At 43.3% G+C, this 17,474-nt stretch overlaps 2 protein-coding genes across 7 annotated transcripts in view; one reads left to right on the top strand and one right to left on the bottom strand.

The window, feature by feature from the left end:
* Positions 1-17,474, top strand: part of RAP1GDS1 (Rap1 GTPase-GDP dissociation stimulator 1) — a 92,451-nt gene that overhangs the window by 72,642 nt on the left and 2,335 nt on the right. For 5 of the 6 annotated variants that reach the window (XM_081207101.1, XM_081207100.1, XM_081207103.1 and 2 more), the window contains 8 exons: positions 2,017-2,142; positions 3,230-3,373; positions 4,068-4,199; positions 4,767-4,901; positions 9,203-9,328; positions 11,244-11,383; positions 13,840-13,966; positions 15,439-15,567. In XM_081207101.1, coding sequence (XP_081063227.1) covers positions 2,017-2,142; positions 3,230-3,373; positions 4,068-4,199; positions 4,767-4,901; positions 9,203-9,328; positions 11,244-11,383; positions 13,840-13,966; positions 15,439-15,567 — 1,059 coding nt within the window. The remainder of the gene's footprint in view (positions 1-2,016; positions 2,143-3,229; positions 3,374-4,067; positions 4,200-4,766; positions 4,902-9,202; positions 9,329-11,243; positions 11,384-13,839; positions 13,967-15,438; positions 15,568-17,474) is intronic. The other variant, XM_081207102.1, reaches the window with a different exon arrangement.
* The window catches only part of TSPAN5 (tetraspanin 5), a 94,874-nt gene continuing 91,751 nt past the window's right edge, over positions 14,352-17,474 (bottom strand). The window contains exon 9 of the transcript XR_014011386.1: positions 14,352-14,867. The gene's annotated coding sequence lies outside the window, so the exon portion shown is untranslated. The remainder of the gene's footprint in view (positions 14,868-17,474) is intronic.

Raw genomic sequence — 17,474 nt, 5'->3', positions numbered from 1 at the left:
GTGTTGATAGAAGGTGGAGCCCAACTACATCTAGAGGGTGCCATATTGGTTACTCCTGACATAAATAAAGTTTATTTCTAAGGTTCAAATACAACTTCCTATCAGATTTTTCCTCACTGCCTAACTATAAGAAGTGTTGCTTTCTATCTCTCAAGCTTTCTTGTATAAAGTATAACAGCTTATAAAGAGAAGTCTATGCACGGTTATAAAATTAGATACCTTTACTTGATATCAGGGAAGAGTTTAGAAGGACCTCTCATGCAAACAGTGTTGGTGTTTGCCTTCATCTTACAGTGGTCCAGCTAGGCCTGGGGAAAAAAACACCTGGAAAATTTTGGAATAAAAACTTTAAAAGCAAACAAACCAATTTTGTACTATAGCATTCAATCTGGGCAAACTTTCCGTTTTCAGAAGTCTGTGATAAATATGGCAAATTTGAAAGCAGAAACTGACAGTGATAGCTTAGAATGATTAAATTTCATTTAGTATTCATAGTATTCATTGCTGTGTGTCTCCTCCGCCAGCTCTTTCCCTCACCTCTTTTTATGGAAATGGGTTCTTAATGTCTGCTTGACACTGGAGGAGCCATAACAATTTTCAGATCACATGATAATTTTATGTTTTTACTACAACGTTGATGATTTCTCCTGTTTGTATTGTTTTATTGCTTGAGTTAATATGCTGCAGAGGGAGCAAGCAGCAAGACCACCTTACCCATCCACAGTGGTTGGGCTTGGCAAGGGCGTTCTGTGACAGTAAAATGATATAATTAAAACAAATATATTGCCACTGTGCGTAAATGACCCATAAAGTTTGGTTCTGCTAGTTCTTATGTTCAATATTAGCCCTGTATGTTAAGACCTGCTTCCTCTCTCATTTCCTTTAAATCCCTCCTCACAACCCACCTTTTCTGTGAAGCCTTTGGCACAGCCCTCAAGTTCCCATGGCCTACTAACCACCTAACAGCCACATGCTCCCTGTGATGACGCAAATGTGCTGGCTGTCTGAGAGGGAATCACAACCAATTTGCTGCTCCTTGGGGTGTTTAGGTCAGTTGACAATGGCAGCTAAGCTAAGCTGTGGCATCGTCTTCTTCTTTTTGGCAACGTGTGCCAGGGTCATTCTTAAGCTCTTGCCTTTAACCATGGTCTGTGGCCAATGTTTGTCCTGTGGTTATAGGTTTCATTGAAGAAGGAGAGATCGTAGCCATCCTGGATTTAGACAACATGCTAAGCCAAGCCCACACCAATCTAAAAACCCTGGGAAGCAGCAAGCAGCTGTGATCTCCTTCTCAGGAGCCAGTGCTATCATGTTAAGCCATGGTTTGGCTTTGCATGACGTGTGAACATCACCATTGCTTCTCTTTACTCTTGTGAGTTGTATTGAAAGCAAGCCCACTGGTTCCCACATAATACAGCCATAAAAAAAAAAAAGTAGCTAACATTGGCAACTGTGTAGATTGATGGATAGCTTAAGATGTCAGAAACAAGTCAATAAACTTAATATTGCACCTGCATTTTAAAAGCCATCAGACTCAGGGTACCCAGGAAGAAGGATGAATCAAAGCATCTGGATTTGTCTGTTTTGAGACACCAGAACAAATTCTGCCAGCATGCAGCCATGTAAATGTTAAGGTGCTGGGTCTGACCTTTAGTCTCTTCAATCAGAAACCCAGTGCACTCACTGTGTAATTTTTCTTGTTCAGCTGATGGCAGCTGAAGGCTTAATTTATATGTTGGTAATTTTGCTGTTGCTATGGGTACGTTCACGTTCCACTGGTGCAAATTTTTAACAGCTTTGAACATAATTAATAATTCAGGTCATCACATTTATCTTAAAAGGCCTGGATGTTTTTCTTTTCATTTAGTGACAGGCTTAAGTATGGGAGTATATTGTTCCTGTCTGCGAAGAGCGTTTAGCTCTGTTAATCACTGCGCCGAGTAACCTCCTAATAAACTGAAGAGAAAACAGTGCTGCCATTCTGTGCACTTAGCTTTCCCCTTTTTGATTTCACAGAATCAAGCAAAGAGCAATTCGCCTACACAAACATTGCTGAAGAGCTTGTGAAACTGTTCAAAAAGCAAATAGAACATGACAAGAAGGAGATGATATTTGAAGTTTTGGCTCCTTTGGCAGAAAATGGTGAGACTCTGGTGACAGTTTTGTTTCTGAGGGAGAGAAATTCATTTTGATATTTGGCTGAGTCACGGCTCTTGCTGAGGAAGCTGTGTCTAGCTGAAATGGTCTGTGTGGAAACCCTTGACTGAGACCCTCCCCTTTATTTCAGTGTTTTGTACTATGCACAGTTCTTCAATCTTGGGTCCCCAGATGCTGCTGGACTACAATTACCATCAGCCCTGACTAATAGCTGAGGATGACAGAAGTTGCAGAGAGCCAGTGTTGTGTTGTGGTTAAGAGCGGTATACTCGTAATCTGGGGAACGGGGTTTGCGTCTCTGCTCCTCCACATGCAGCTGCTGGGTGACCTTGGGCTAGTCACACTTCTGTGAAGTCTCTCAGCCCCACTCACCTCACAGAGTGTTTGTTGTGGGGGAGGAAGGAAAGGAGAATGTTAGCTGCTTTGAGACTCCTTCAGGTAGTGATAAAGCGGGATATCAAATCCAAATCCAGTAACATTCAAGGCTAAAGAACTGTGATTGGATGGAACAAGGAAAAAAAATTAAAGGAGGGTTAAGAAAGCAGAGCAGAAGCATATGAATTTGCTCTGTGAGGAAAACAACAACAGTACAACTCATAAAATGCAGCAAACCAAGTAAATCTTTAGTAAACAGCATCCCACTCTCACGGTGGCCAACCAGATGCCTGTGGGAAACCCGCAATCAGGATTTGAACACAAGACCACTCTCCCCTTCATTGGCTTCCTGCAACTAGAATTCAGAAACATCGATGCCTCCAACTTTGCAGACAGGGCATAGTCATAATGGCTAGTAGTCTCCTTGTCTTCTTGCTTTTGCTACGCCTTATTTGGAGTCACAGTACAGTCGAACCTCCGTTTACGTAACCCTCTGGTTATGTAAACTTCGGGATGCGCATGCAGCAAACCCAGAAGTATTTTACTGGGTTTAGCCCTGCGCGCATGCGCAAAAGCAGTCTGCGCATGCGCAGCAGCAGTCCTCAGGTCGCGGAAACCTTGGGATCCCATCCACAACTGGAGGTACCACTGTATTTTTAAAAGCATTTTATATTTAGGTTCTTCTGTCTTCACCCAGATATCATTAAGCTACAGCTGGTTGAAGCAGGCCTGGTGGAGTGTCTACTTGAGATAGTCCAAAAGACCGTGGACAGTGACAAAGAGGACGACATTGCTGAGCTCAAAACTGCCTCTGATCTCATGGTTCTACTACTGCTGGGAGGTGAGTATTGCATGTGGAACCTGGGAATTCTCATGCTGTCATTAGCATATCGGGTTCTAGCCATCGCATTGCAGTCTGTGGGTTAGCTTGTGTTCCCCTAGAGTGGCTGAGTTTTCGTAGTTTCAGCTAAAACTGCTTTTCTTCTTTTTCACAACCAGCAACTTTTCCTAGACAGTTGGCAGGCATGGTCCCCAGACATGCTGATTTTCTTTGTATAGGTTGAACTTTTACATGTGCTGTAAGCCCAATGGGTACAATGAAGTTTTATTGAATGTGGCAGTGGCAGGGCACTGTATCCTAGATGCTATCTCTAGTTAAATGTGGCATCTCTAGCTAAATGTAACAAGGCCAAGGTCCCATCTGATTCCGTAGAGAGCTAAGGGAGATTTTAACTTAATGGTAAGGTGAATGTTCAGTCTCTCCCAGTTCTCCTCCCCCTGTGCCCCCCCCCATCTGTTTTAGGGTTTTTGCCACCTTGTGGAGCAGGTGTGGGGAGGAGAAAGGGGGAAGTCCTGTTGCAGAAGTGGGAATCATTTTGTTTGTGCTGTTTTTTAATTGAATACCACCCTAGTGTCAACAGTATAGTCGCTACTGTACCAGATGGATTTAATGGCTTGACTTGGCCTGAAGCAGCTGTAAAGATCCATATTTTTCATACTTTGTCCAAATGTACTTTGTTTCTTTCCTCCCCCAGATGAATCAATGCAAAAACTATTCGAAGGAGGAAAAGGAAGTGTTTTCCAAAGGGTGCTTTTGTGGATCCTATCTAATAGCCATCAGCTGCAGCTTGCAGGAGCACTGGCGATTGCAAATTTTGCTAGAAACGGTAAAAATCATTGAGGTTCACACTCCAGCTTGTTGTCAGCATTAAAGTTTAAATAGCACTGGGGCAGGGAATATATATTTGTTGGCATAGTGCATTTTATGGTGGGGATTATAAGCAGCCGAACAGAGATCCGACTCTCGGAAAAATTTTGTTTGTTTGTTTTCAGACCTTAAAAATATAGCCACCTTGTAGGACATTAGTACTTGCCAAACATTAGGTGGGACGAGGCGATGGTGTCCCCACAATGCACTGAAAGGCAAAGGAATAGGTAAACAGCCATGCATGTCCCTCGTGAATTCTGTTTTCAAAGTGATTTGAAGAACATATGGAGTAGGGGAGACTGTGCATTTAAATACATATGGCCTAGGCAAAAAAAGGAAGAAAGAAAATTTGGAAAGCAGGTAAACAGTGTCTCAGACTCTTGTTTCGTCTTCCCAGTTCTATTTTAAATGATGAACTAGTGTCGCAGAAGAGCAAAATTTATTGCTGAAAGTTTGGGTGGAGGAAAAACACTGTTTTTAACAGAGAAGTGTTTTATGCATGCTCTGATGGTCTGGTCTTGCGCAGATGGAAACTGTATCCATATGGTGGATAATGGCATCGTTCAGAAGCTGATGGACCTCCTGGACAGGCACGTAGAGGATGGCAATGTTACCGTGCAGCATGCAGCACTGAGCGCGCTCCGAAACCTCGCTATTCCTGGTAAGCAATTTAGTGTGTTTCCAAATGCAGGAGCAGCTCCGAGGAAAGGGGGGGTGTCGGTGTATGGGGTGGTGAAATTCTGCTCCTCCAAATTGTGTGTCCTGCTGCATTAGGAAACAGTTTAGCACAATCCTCTACAGGTTTACTCAGAAGTAAGTCCTGCTGTGTTCGTTGGGCTTACTCCCTACTAAGTGCACTTAGCATTGCAGCCTTAACCTCGTTTTCCTAATGATTAATACATGAGAGATGAACTGGGTGGCACTAACTATGCTCCTTTATCTCTAATGCGGGGAGACAAATACTGGGCGACCTTACTTGGTAGTGTAAGGATTGCAGTGCTGCAATCATATCACGAGCACTTATGGGCAAATGTCAGATAGATACCATGTTATGTATATTATGTTTGTATTATAAAATATAATACTACAGTACTGTATAAAGAAGAGGAGGTGGAGATGCAAGTGGCTGGATTTGCTATAAAGATCAGGAGCAAATTTGGTTGCCAATCCATAAGGCAGCGCCCACTTTGACTTTGTTTATGAGATTTGCATATAATTGAATTGACCCGTGTTGGGTTGATGGCAGACCAGATATAATGAAGTGTGGGGGAAACAGCCAGAGTCCCGTCAATTACTTTTCTCTTCTACATGCATCTCTGTGCAGCATTACATCTCTTGTTGTTGTTTTTTAAATAATATTTATTAATAATTTCAGAATTACAGAAAAAAGAAAGAAATAAAAAACAACACTACAGTACATAAAAATAAGAAAAAACGCAAAACATAAAAACCAATACAATACAATAAAAAAAATATAAAAAAGGAGGAAAAAATGGCACAAATCCCATATAACTTCCATTTGCTTGTTTTGTTGACCTCCTCGTACCTCCCTTTTTGTATTCTAGTTTAGTTAGTTATTTCAGCAAATTCTTTCCATCTTTCTCAATTTTTATTAAATAATTTATCTTAACAATTTAACCTATTAATTAACTCGACAGATCTTTTCCATCTTTCCCCATATTCTGTTATTCAAATTACCTTAATTTATTTAACCTTATCTTACCATAAAATACCTTAAAGCTTGAAACTTAATACTCAGTTATACATAACCCCTGATATCATTTCTGCTAGAGTCATATAGTTTCATTCCAACATTTTCCCTAATATTCATTAATTTTAGGCTAATTCCCTAAATAAAAAGTTTTCTTTATAAATTTTCTTCCAATCTTCATCCATCTTCCTGGTCTCGGGTCGTGTCAGTCCTTACTGCCCATTCCATCTAGTCCATCAACCTGGAAGCCTTATGTACATCTCTTGTTTTTATTTCCCTTTGAACTCCTGTTAGGAAGTTACTCAGCTGTGAGCAACCTATTTGCTTTCCAGGTCTATTTGTATATGTTTATGGTACAGCTAAGGGTTATTAGAGCAGCAGATGCATTCTGTGTGTAGATACACACACGCACCCACAAACCTTCTTATTCTCCCACCTCATTTCACTTAAATCTTTTTTTAAAAAAAACCCTAAACAAACCAAGATTTTGAGAAGAGGTGCAAATTACTATCAAAATTCCCTCAGCAAGGAGGAAATGCAGCTTAGTGAAAAGTGCTTGTTAAAAATAAAGCCTAAGCTTCTGAGGTGGAAATCTCTGCTGGAACAAGCAACATCTTGTTAGCCCATGTTCGAAATGCCATCTAACTTCTCACTTTTAATTAAAATGCATTCCGGAGCAAAGTCTGTCTCCTGCTTCGCACGTGGGGGTAGAGAGCCTCACAGGGGTGGAAGAGGTGCAGTCGCCAAGAACGGCGGAAGAGAGGTCCCAGGAGACTGAGCGAAAAGCACAGGCTCCTTGCAGTGTTACAGACAGCTGTTTGCAAGGTGGATTGTTTGTCATTCGCATAATAATGATTATGATAGGAGGGAGATGGTTTGCATTCTTCTGAATTCTGTGTTCATAGAACAGCACCTGTCTTAGGTTCACAGCAGACCTTCCTTGTCTCTTCAAAGCACTCTCTCTCTCTCCTTATGTTGCAAACACGCACACGCACTATCCTGCATCCCTTTGTGTAGGCACTACGTGTGTTGAGCCTTCGGCACGTATTTTTGCTGTCAGGGCTGGAGTTAGGCACAGGTCGGCATGAAAGAAGCAGGGCTCTGTTGTCAGTGAAGTTAACTCTTTAGTCAAGGAAACAACATACAGCTTAGCAACCATTCCCAGTAGGCCCTGCCCCTATGGAGCAGTTGCCAGGACTGCCTTCCACCCTTTCTAAGGCTCTTCCTCTCCCGGATGTTTCTCAAGCATTCTCAGATTGTGTCTGCACACCTCTGGCCTCTGTTCTTGTCTCCTCATTATCCTGCGCATTCTTGGGGACTAGATGAAGGGAAGGGGAGCTTGTCGCAGCAGGAGAAGGATCAAGCAGCCTCTTGACCCCTCGCCTCTTCTTCAGCCTCAGGGTCTGAACTGCTCTCTTTCACCAGCTCTTCCTGCTCACTAAACTCTGTTGCCCCTTCAGCATCCAGTTCATTTTCCCAATCTTCTCCCTCTGACCTCTCCTCAGTGTCCCACCACGACTCCCCTGGCTCTGAGCCTACCTCCTCTGGGGTTTCCCTTGGGAGTTTACTGGCCAGTGCCTCCCACTACCAGTCCCTGACACTTGCTCAGTCTATCCAGTTATTTGTGTGAACTCAGGTTGGTTCTTACACCTTGCTCCTGTGACCCACCTATCCCCAGACCCTTTCCCCTTCTTTTGCAGGGGATGAATCGCAGGAGTGGGATGGATCTCTATATACACATACACATGTGTATAACGTTGGCTTGTACTAAGTGTCCCATACATACAGCAGGGTGTACAGATGCAGGGCTCATTTCCACATCCCTCTGCACCTAGAACATACACACCAGTGCTGTGTGGATCAGCCCCCATTTAAAAAACACAACACAGTCATCATATGTCACAAGCCAATAGGGTGCTTCCTCCCCCCTCTTTTCCTCTACATCTGCGGTCTATAGTGAGTACAGCCCAGAAATCTACCACCTCATTTGGTGAAAGGTGCAGGCTGGTTCTAATATACCTAAGTAACTCATAAATTTACTTATAAATATGTAACTTCCGCAACTGGAAGTCACCACAAACAATAGTCTCAACAAAACGGAAGGATACAGCAGTGCTTTATTGATCTGAAATATTTCTCAGGCCTCTGCCTTGCCCTGCCCCACCCTGGCCCCCAAAAACTTCCTAAGCAGGACATATTATTTTATTATAAAAGGGCCCAAGAGCTACTAAATCAGCCAGAGGCGTTAAAGAGGCCCTTAAAGAGAATAGCCAGAAGCAGACGACTTCTAGGTTTTAAAGGCAGTCTAAACTTTTAAAGGTCAGTCTAAAGCCTAGAGGCATGGTGCTAAAATAATTTTAAAATAGATCAGGAGGTTGAGGAAGCTAGAGGCCAATAGAGCAGGATATATTGTGTCTTTCACAGTTTGACATCTGTTCATCCATAGAGCATACACTGGTTAAACATATCGTGTCAGCTTTTCTGTACAGTTTGACATACAGGGAACTACATATGCTTCCACAGTTAATATAACATAAGAAAGGAGGTAATAGAAGTTTTACATAAAGTTTTCTTAGGTAGGTAGAAAAGCAAATTTAACATAAGGCATTAAATGGACTGATATAGGATGAACTGATTGATATATGGTACATAATGTATCTAACACCGGACCTGAAAGACCTACATTGGCTCCCAGTATGTTTCCAAGCACAATTCAAAGTGTTGGTGCTGACCTTTAAAGCCCTAAATGGCCTCAGCCCAGTATACCTGAAGGAGCGTCTCCACCCCTATCGTTCAGCCTGGACACTGAGGTCCAGCTCTGAGGGCCTTATAAACAACTATTTGACTTTTAGAAGACATCTGAAGGCACCCCTGTTTAGGGAAGTTTTTAATGGTTGACATTTTACTGTGTTTTTAATATTTTGTTGGGAGCTGCCCAGAGTGGCTGGGGCAACCCAGTCAGATGAATGGCATATAAATAAAAGAATAGTAATAATAATAATAATTAACAATGTATTATATTAAACATTTTTTTAAAAATCCTACTACTCAAATGGGAGTAGAATAGGACCCAGTCTTGCTTCCTCTGATCATCTCCCCCACCCCTCACACAACTGAACCCTCTAATGTTGCTTTTGGAGGCCTTTGGAAAAGGTGTTTAAAGGCTGCCTCAGGACTAAATCTCTTCACGCGGTGTAAGTGTATCATCTCTGCAGTGCCTCTCAGATAATATCTGTTCTTTATTCATGCAGTTGTAAATAAGGCGAAGATGCTGTCAGCTGGCGTGGCAGAAGCCGTTTTGAAATTTCTCAGATCCGAGATGCCCCCTGTTCAGTTCAAGCTGCTGGGGACATTAAGAATGTTAATAGATGCACAAGGTAAAAATAAATTGTTCTCCTGTATTAAATGATTCTGCCCTTGATCTGTTGCTATGTTCCTTATAGAAGAAAAGGGGGATTTCAAGAAAATCCTTCAAATAAATTGAATGCATCTGTGAAGTGAAAAAAGCATGGACTTCTTAAAAACCTGTGATGGTCCGTTGTTATCTTTGTTATCTAAGAGCAAGCTTAAGCTCTTGATTTATTGGCACAGCACAGCTTGCCTCAGCCATAGTGTGGCATGCAATGAATATCTGAAGTATATTGCGGCTTCAGGTGTTCCAAAAATCCTCTTTTCTTACACATGTGAACAGTTTTGTGAAATAGTTAACAATTATCTCAACACCTTTTATTTTTAAAAAGTGATGTTTGAGGCAAAATAATCTATTGAACTTCTGCAAGTAATAAATGCAGGTTGCCATAGTTTCATGGCAACTGAATTGCTTACACCGAGGACTCCCTGTATCTTGAAATCCTTATCATCAGCAGAATTACAAATTTCCTCCATGCAAAAAGGGAGTAGAGTTTGGAAGGCTTTCAGCGAGAAGTAAAAAATAAAGAGCTTATGAGTTTACAGAATATTCTTGATCAACTTCTGTTAAGTTTGTGTTTGCCTGAGATTCTAGGGCAGTTGGTTGGTTTGAAAAAAGTTTGTGTGCCTTAAAATTCCAGAGCTAGTTTTTGGAAGTAAGAGCAGGGGGCTGGGGAAGATAAAAAAAAATTAGAGTCAAGGGGAAAAGGAAGCTATAGAAATTGACATTTACTGTGATTTTGAATTATCACAATTTTGAAGTCAGCACACCATGGATATAATGAGCAGCTTCAGATTATTTACATTTTAGTACAAGGTATTACAAGGAATTTGTTACATCGTGTGGAACTAAAATATTCGGGTTAGCAGGGCTGCAGCCCTTGTTTCATTCTGTATTTACAGCAAAATAGAATTTTATTATACTGCTTGCCACTGTTTTGGACAGGCATGGATGGCAATTTTTCTCTAAAATGATGTGATGGTTGCTAGAGGAGACTCCAGACATCTTCCTTTAACTGTCCCCACCTGATCTTCAAGACTCGTTTTTGTACTGACTGCTCAATAGCCAGTTAGGCAGCTTCCTTTTTGAAAAACACACTTTTTAGTACCTTTGACCCTGCTCACTCCGTTATTTTTAACCTACCTCGGGGTGGGGATCCTCAGACCCCATCAGCAGAATTGGGAGTTGATTATTGGCTGTTCCTCTGTCCTCTTCCCCAATTGGTTTCAGAAGGTTTCTTCTCAGCAGATTTTTGGAGTGGGGGCCAGACTGCTTAGGGAAGGAGAAATCCCCCCCCCCAAGAAATCTCCTTCCTCATTCTGCTAATCTTCTGCTAACAGAGCAACACCAACTGGATTCAGCCCATTGCTATTTTTGCCTTCTATTTGTTCAAAAAGGGACGCGGGTGGCGCTGTGGTCTAAACCACAGAGCCTAGGGCTTGCCGATCAGAAGGTCGGCGGTTCGAATCCCCTGCGACGGGGTGAGCTCCCGTTGTTCGGTCCCTGCTCCTGCCAACCTAGCAGTTCGAAAGCACGTCAAAGTGCAAGTACTGTAGATAAATAGGTACCACTCCGGCAGGAAGGTAAACGGCGTGCGCTGCTCTGGTTCTCCAGAAGCGGCTTAGTCATGCTGGCCGCATGACTTGGAAGCTGTCTGTGGGGAAACGCTGGCTCCCTCGGCCTATAGAGCGAGATGAGTGCGCAACCCCAGAGTCGTCCGCGACTGGACCTAACGGTCAGGGGTACCTTTACCTTTACCTATTTGTTCAAAATCAAGGTTGTTGTTTTCTTTCTCACCTTTCAGGAATGTGGGGTGCTGGGTTGTTGTTTTTTTTAGAACAACTGCTGCGTACTGAAAAAAATGCCATCTTTGTTATATGTAGCAGAAGCTGCTGAACAGCTGGGGAAGAACGTGAAGCTGGTTGAACGGCTGGTGGAGTGGTGTGAAGCCAAGGACCACGCAGGTGTGATGGGAGAATCAAACAGACTACTCTCCGCTCTTATACGACACAGCAAATCAAAAGTAAGTGACTCCTGTAAAAACCACAAGGCTGTGCTGTCAGGGAACTGACATCGGAGCTAGAGGCGGAAGGAAGGCTCTCAAATGATGCTGGAGAAGGGCCCAGCAGGGAGAGAGGCAGCTCCGCAGATGGGGAAGCAAATCAGCACAACACCAGGGATATAGAGGGGCTGATGGGGGAATCGGCAAGAGGGCTCCAGGACTCTTCACCGGACACCAGCGGGGAGAGCACGGGTCCTCCGCTACCCACACCCACCCTGCGCAGAAGACTTCCGTGCAGAGAGAGTAGGAGGAGACTGGGTGTCAAACAACTTTTATGTTGGAAAAGATTTAAGAAACGCCCACTGACGGATTCTGCTAGCGACTGAGGCAGCCACAAAGTGAAGGGCTGCCCAGACTGAAAGGTTTAGCAAGGCAACAAAGCCTGGAGAGGCGGCAACTTACGCACGAGCAACCCATACACATTACATGTGCAATAGGTTTTGTGTTGCCAAAGCAGCTTCACTCCTCCGAGGCAGATTGCTCCCCTTGTAGAGGTAAGGATCTGAACCACCTGAGGTGGTGTGGCTTGCCCAAAGTTATCTTGTCAGCCTACACTAGCCTTCCCCAGTCTGATGCTCTCCAGGCGGCCCCTGGTAAAAGGTGATGGGAGATGTAGTCCAAAATATCTGGAGGGCAACTGGATGGGGAAGGCTGGTCTAGGCTTTATTTGTTACATGTGCAACATTGGACCAGTGCGATGTAGAGCTGCTCCCTCTGTGTTAGCATATAAGAACCTGTTTCTGCACATGAGATGGCTTTTATAGTGTAAGATTGAGGTGTAAAATTACCTGGATTCTGGGAATAAATTCTCAGTGTGTATTCAGTTGCATCAACAATTATAGTTGTCTTCCCCAGGGAGGTTAACCAGGTCCCACACTTCTGTTTGCTTTGTTTGTTTCCTTTGCATGCAAAATGTCACAGCACAATCCTTTTGAACACTACGGAATATAAACTATCATAAGCACATTCTGTTTCAATGGCTTTCAGCTTGTGGCTTGAACACGGAGGAGAAGCACAAAAGGGGTGCGTGTGCGCGCGTGCCGTTTTCATCACTGTTGCATTTTCCTTGCCATTGACTTTCACTTAATCATCTCATTCAGTCAAAATATCAAATCTACTTTAAATGCCAAGGCCGCAGTATCAAACTGTGCTGTACTTAAGCTGAAGCTGGAAAATAAATGTGCAGAAATGTAATTGACGCCTACTGTTCCCGGAGTCGCAGGTGTGTGTTTTCACATCTGCAGCAGTGGCGCACATGGGCCACAACACGAGCGGCTTCAAGTGCTGTTCTGCTTTGTTGCTGGTCTCCTCAAAAGCTTGGGGGCAACGTGGTGGGGCACTGCCTTAACTGCGCACTATGTGAGTACCCTCCTTTTGTCTGTCCCCAGTCGTCCAACCCAAGAGCTTCATTTCAGTATTACAGAAGAGGAAGAACTTTTCTCCTGCAGTTCGTGGCCTGCGAGGAACTTGGAAGGTTCTGAATGAAAAGGCTGCTATAGGATTTAACAACTACAATGTGGGCAGGGGGACTGCCTCTGAAAAGCAGCAGCAATGATTTGACTTTGATGTCAGTTGGTTAGAGTGCGGTGGTACTGGTAAAGCCCATCCCCTTATGGGCCACCAGCATATTCCTGCATTACAGGGGGTTGGAGCAAAGGATCCAATTCCATGATTCTATGTGATGCAGGGACATGTGGGCAGTGCTGGAGCCAGCCCAGCATGGTATAGACTGGATGTTGGAGTTCCTTGGCTGCTTGCCTGTCTGGAGAAGTCTGATCTGCCTTTTGGTGTGTAACTCAGCATCATTTGACCTGGAAGTCACAGTTAAATGGGTTTTCAGGTGTTGTGGGGAAAAAAGCTTTGCCAAAGACCCTGGAAAGCCACCACCAGTCAGAGGAGACTTGGGCAGCCTTCTCTAACCCAGATGTTGTTGGACTAAGACTCCCATCATCCCATGACCATTGACCATGCTGGATAGTCCAATGGGAGTTGGGAGTTGAGTAACATCTAGAGTTCACCTTGGGTCTCCAGCTGTTTCTGGACTACAGTGCACATCATCCCTGACCACTGGTCCTGCTAGCTAGGGATGATGGGAGTTATAGTCCAAAAACAGCTGGAGCCCCAAGGCTGGGAAACCTTGATCTAGAAGGTGCCACCTTGCCTACTCATGGCATAGAGAAAACTCTTACTAAATGTGCCAGTGTTCTGACTGCTTCATATGTTCACTTCTGAGTAGGTGGGAGCCAAATATTTCAAGTATTATTTTATTTTTTAATAGCAGTTGTAAACCACATACACACTCTTGTTATGTGCATAATATATCAATATAGTGTACGTTATTGTTCTGTTTTGCTTATCGGTAGCAGACTGTTGTCTTTTCCTCATGTCCTGCAATACTTTGCGTTGTCTTTTTTTAGGATGTAATTAGGACCATTGTTCAGAGTGGCGGTATTAAGCATTTAGTTACCATGGCAACTAGCGAACATGTAATAATGCAGAATGAAGCTCTTGTCGCCTTGGCGCTAATAGCAGCTCTAGAACTAGGTAAGTATCTCTATGGTTAACGCTTTGTACTCAGGTCTCTGTCGAAGGAGAGGGAGTAAGTCAGGGTTAAGGCATGAATGAATAGTGAGCCGCTTCGTGGTGAGGGTGAAAGCTTAAGCAAGTATTATTCAGGCATCACTGCAGACATGGGCAGCAAAATGGGCTATGGCACCTGTTTCCAGGTTAAGTGACTAGCAGTATCGAAGCCGACAGCCAATATGACTGTGTCAAACCTCGCACAGTGACAGGCCGCTTGGATGTGTGAATGAAGCCTTGGACTCTCGCCACCATCGCTCAGGACTCAACGCTTCATACATAAAATGTGCCTCTTTTTCATAATTGCCCAATGGAGTATTTCAGACAAAGTAAACTTTAGAAAATGTAGTCAATATAAGAATGGTATTGGATGTCTTTTGTTGTTTCATCGTTATATTTCCCATCTTTTCTGCAGTGATTTGAAATGACAAAGTTTCTGGGTTTTTCTGCCAAGTAGTTTCTCTTTAGGTAAATGACAGGAAAAAAGAGAAAGGCTGTAGCGGGATAACAGGGTCAAAAAACGATTCTTTTGGTTCAAGAGGAGAGGCAACCTTAAGGGAGAGAATAGGATATAGGGAGAGAATTTATTGCTGTATTTCCCATAGAGACAGAATTAAGATTTGAGGACATGGGCTTGTTTAAACCTCCTTCAACATATTTTTTTTTTTTAACTTCCATTGACTTTTTGAGCCGGTACATTCTACTACTCCAAGCCAAATTCCCTTGTATCTTGAGCAAGTAAAATACCCTCACAATAAGCCATGTGTGCTTGTGTCAAAAGGAGGAAACTTATTTCTGTTTCCATGGATCACTTTTTCTTTGGACTACCCCATGGGCTATTCAGTCATCCAAAGCTCTTCATTGGCTGAAATAAAAAAGTAGCCCAAATTCAGGTATCTGTAGGGAACTTCATGGGATATTATGTCCCCGGCTCTTTTGACATTCTTAAAAAGAAAATTATGTATTGGTGGTTAAATGTGCTTCCTTCGATCAGTTTTATTGGTAGTGGGAGATTACCCACAGCATGTTACATTGACCGGGGTAAACACACAGAACGATTCATTTGGAACTTGTGGGATTTTTGTTTTTATTTGTCCCAAACAGAGGCTATTGTAGCCCTTCCTCTGTGTAAATTCTGCAAATGAAAGTGTGCTTCAAGTGGACTTTACCCCAATTTCTTGGAAGGAGGAAGCTATCCCAGTAGACAAGACATATATACAATTGGCCTTCTTCAACACAATTATGCTTCCCTCCCTGCTTTCCTTAACGCAATATAAATTTAGATTCTGTTCAATTAAGCGAGGCATGTATTATGGTTCCACAGCACTCTTTGTACTAGAATATGTCAGTAAATCCCACCACCACCACCCCCAAGAAAAAACAAAAGGAACCCAGTCCTTCAGAGTTTAAAGTTCCCATTTTGTTTCGATTCACAGCCACAGCAGAGAAGGATCTTGAAAGTGCTCAGTTAGTGCAGATTCTACACAGGCTGCTTTCGGATGAGAGGAGTGCACCAGAAATCAAGTACAATTCCATGGTGCTGATCTGTGCTCTTATGGGATCAGGTGAGTCTTTCCACAGCTCTGCTTTAGATCAACTTTCAAAAAGTCACGAGGGTTGTACATGACGTGCCCAAGACTGACACACAAGCCTGTTGTTGAGCCAGGAGTGGCATGCAGATGACAGATCCAATCAAGTCTATTTGCAGCAAAGGCTGCAAAGAAGTAATCATCATTGAACATAGCAGTGAATGTATGCTTATTCAGACAAGAGGTCTCATGGAAAGCAAGGGGGCTTGCATTCAAAAGAGATGCTAGTTTTTTAACACTTCCTGCAAAGGTTTCCCACAAGTAGAAAACTAGCACATTGAAGACAAAGGTACCCTCCTCCTAATATAATCATCTAATATAGGCAAGGAGGTTTTAGAGAGAGGATATTCAAAAATGTGATCCCACTCCTCTAGTCTGAAGTAAAACCAAATTCTACCTCCATGAGACCCTACCATCCCACTCTGTGTAGACCACTCCATAGTTATGACTACTGTGGTATCTCTGGTTACGTACTTAATTCGTTCTGGAGGTCTGTTCTTAACCTGAAACTGTTCTTAACCTGAAGCACCACTTTAGCTAATGGGGCCTCCCGCTGCTGCCACCACACAATTTCTGTTCTCATCCTGCAGCAAAGTTCTTAACCCGAGGTACTATTTCTGGGCTAGCAAAGTCTGTAACCTGAAGCGTCTGTAACCCGAGGTACCGCTGTAACTTTAGTAGGACTGGTGCTTCTGTATTAGAAAACCAATCCCTGAAACTATTAGCATACTGGTATGCCAATGGAATATGAGGGCTGGTCCATATGATTTCAGTATCTCTTCTACAGCATTCATTACAAAACAAAAGCATAAGAATGGTGCATTTGCTCAGACCTATGGAGAAAGGCCGTAGCTTAGTGGTGAAGCTTGTGTTTTGCATATAAGAGCATCCACGTCCAATCCCTGACATTTCTGGGTAAGACTGGGAGAAAAAAAATCTTGCCTGAAACCCTGGAGAGCTACTGTGAACCAGGGATGGGGAACCTGTGGCCCTCCAGATGTCCTTGGGCTCCAAGTCTCATCATCAGCACCAACAACCATGGCCAGTGGTCAGCAGTGATGGGGGCTGGAGTCCGTGAACATCTGGAGAGCCATAGGTTCCTGGTGTACCAATCACCCAACTGATATAAAGACTGTTCCCTATTCAGGGTCGCCCCTCTCAGCCCAACACTGACTTGCAGTTAGAAAGCATCTCATTAAAAGGGGGGAAAGAGTTTACGCTATTTTCCCAACAAGTCTGGGTTTCTCATTTTAGCTTGCCATCTAAGCAGCTCCCGCAAGGTGGGCTTGCTTCTTAATAGTCCTATGAAATTGGGGGTGTGAGGATGGGTGGGCAGCTTCCCAACCTGCTGTCTCTCTTGCCGATGTGTGGTGTTTTTTGTATCAACCTTAAAATAATCCTTTTCACCCCTTTAGAAAACCACCCATCCCCACCACAAAAACTGCAGTCAGTCCGCCATTCTAGGTAGCTGGGATACGTGCTGTAGCCATTGGAGCCTTCAGTTTTGACAAAGAATTCTTTCTGTTGGGTTTGATGCTGCCTCTGCAAATCAGAGAGCTTTGCTGTTCCAACAGACGCTGTATGTTGAAGGAAGATAATAGGGAATGTAAATGTGTATGTAATGTCAAAAGAATGAAAGGAAAGGAGAGCATTCATTGCCATCACAGTCATTGCTGTGTGCATGAGTGTGAGAAGAGAGGCCCAGGACTTGGTTTGTCACTAGAACCTATTAATACCCAGAGAGCAACACCTGCTGAAGATATCAAGCTATCCTGGAAGTAGGAAGCATATTCTTCACGCAGCAGAATAGCCTGGATAGGAAACGCTGTTTCCATTAGATTGTGTGGGGAATAAAAATGTTTGGGGGGCATTAAGCTTGCTTT

The sequence above is a fragment of the Podarcis bocagei genome, assembly GCF_964188305.1.
Source record: "Podarcis bocagei genome assembly, chromosome: 9".
NCBI lineage: Eukaryota > Metazoa > Chordata > Lepidosauria > Squamata > Lacertidae > Podarcis > Podarcis bocagei.
The sequence above is the reverse complement of the archived record's forward strand: the minus strand, read 5'-3'. Positions and strand labels throughout refer to the sequence as shown.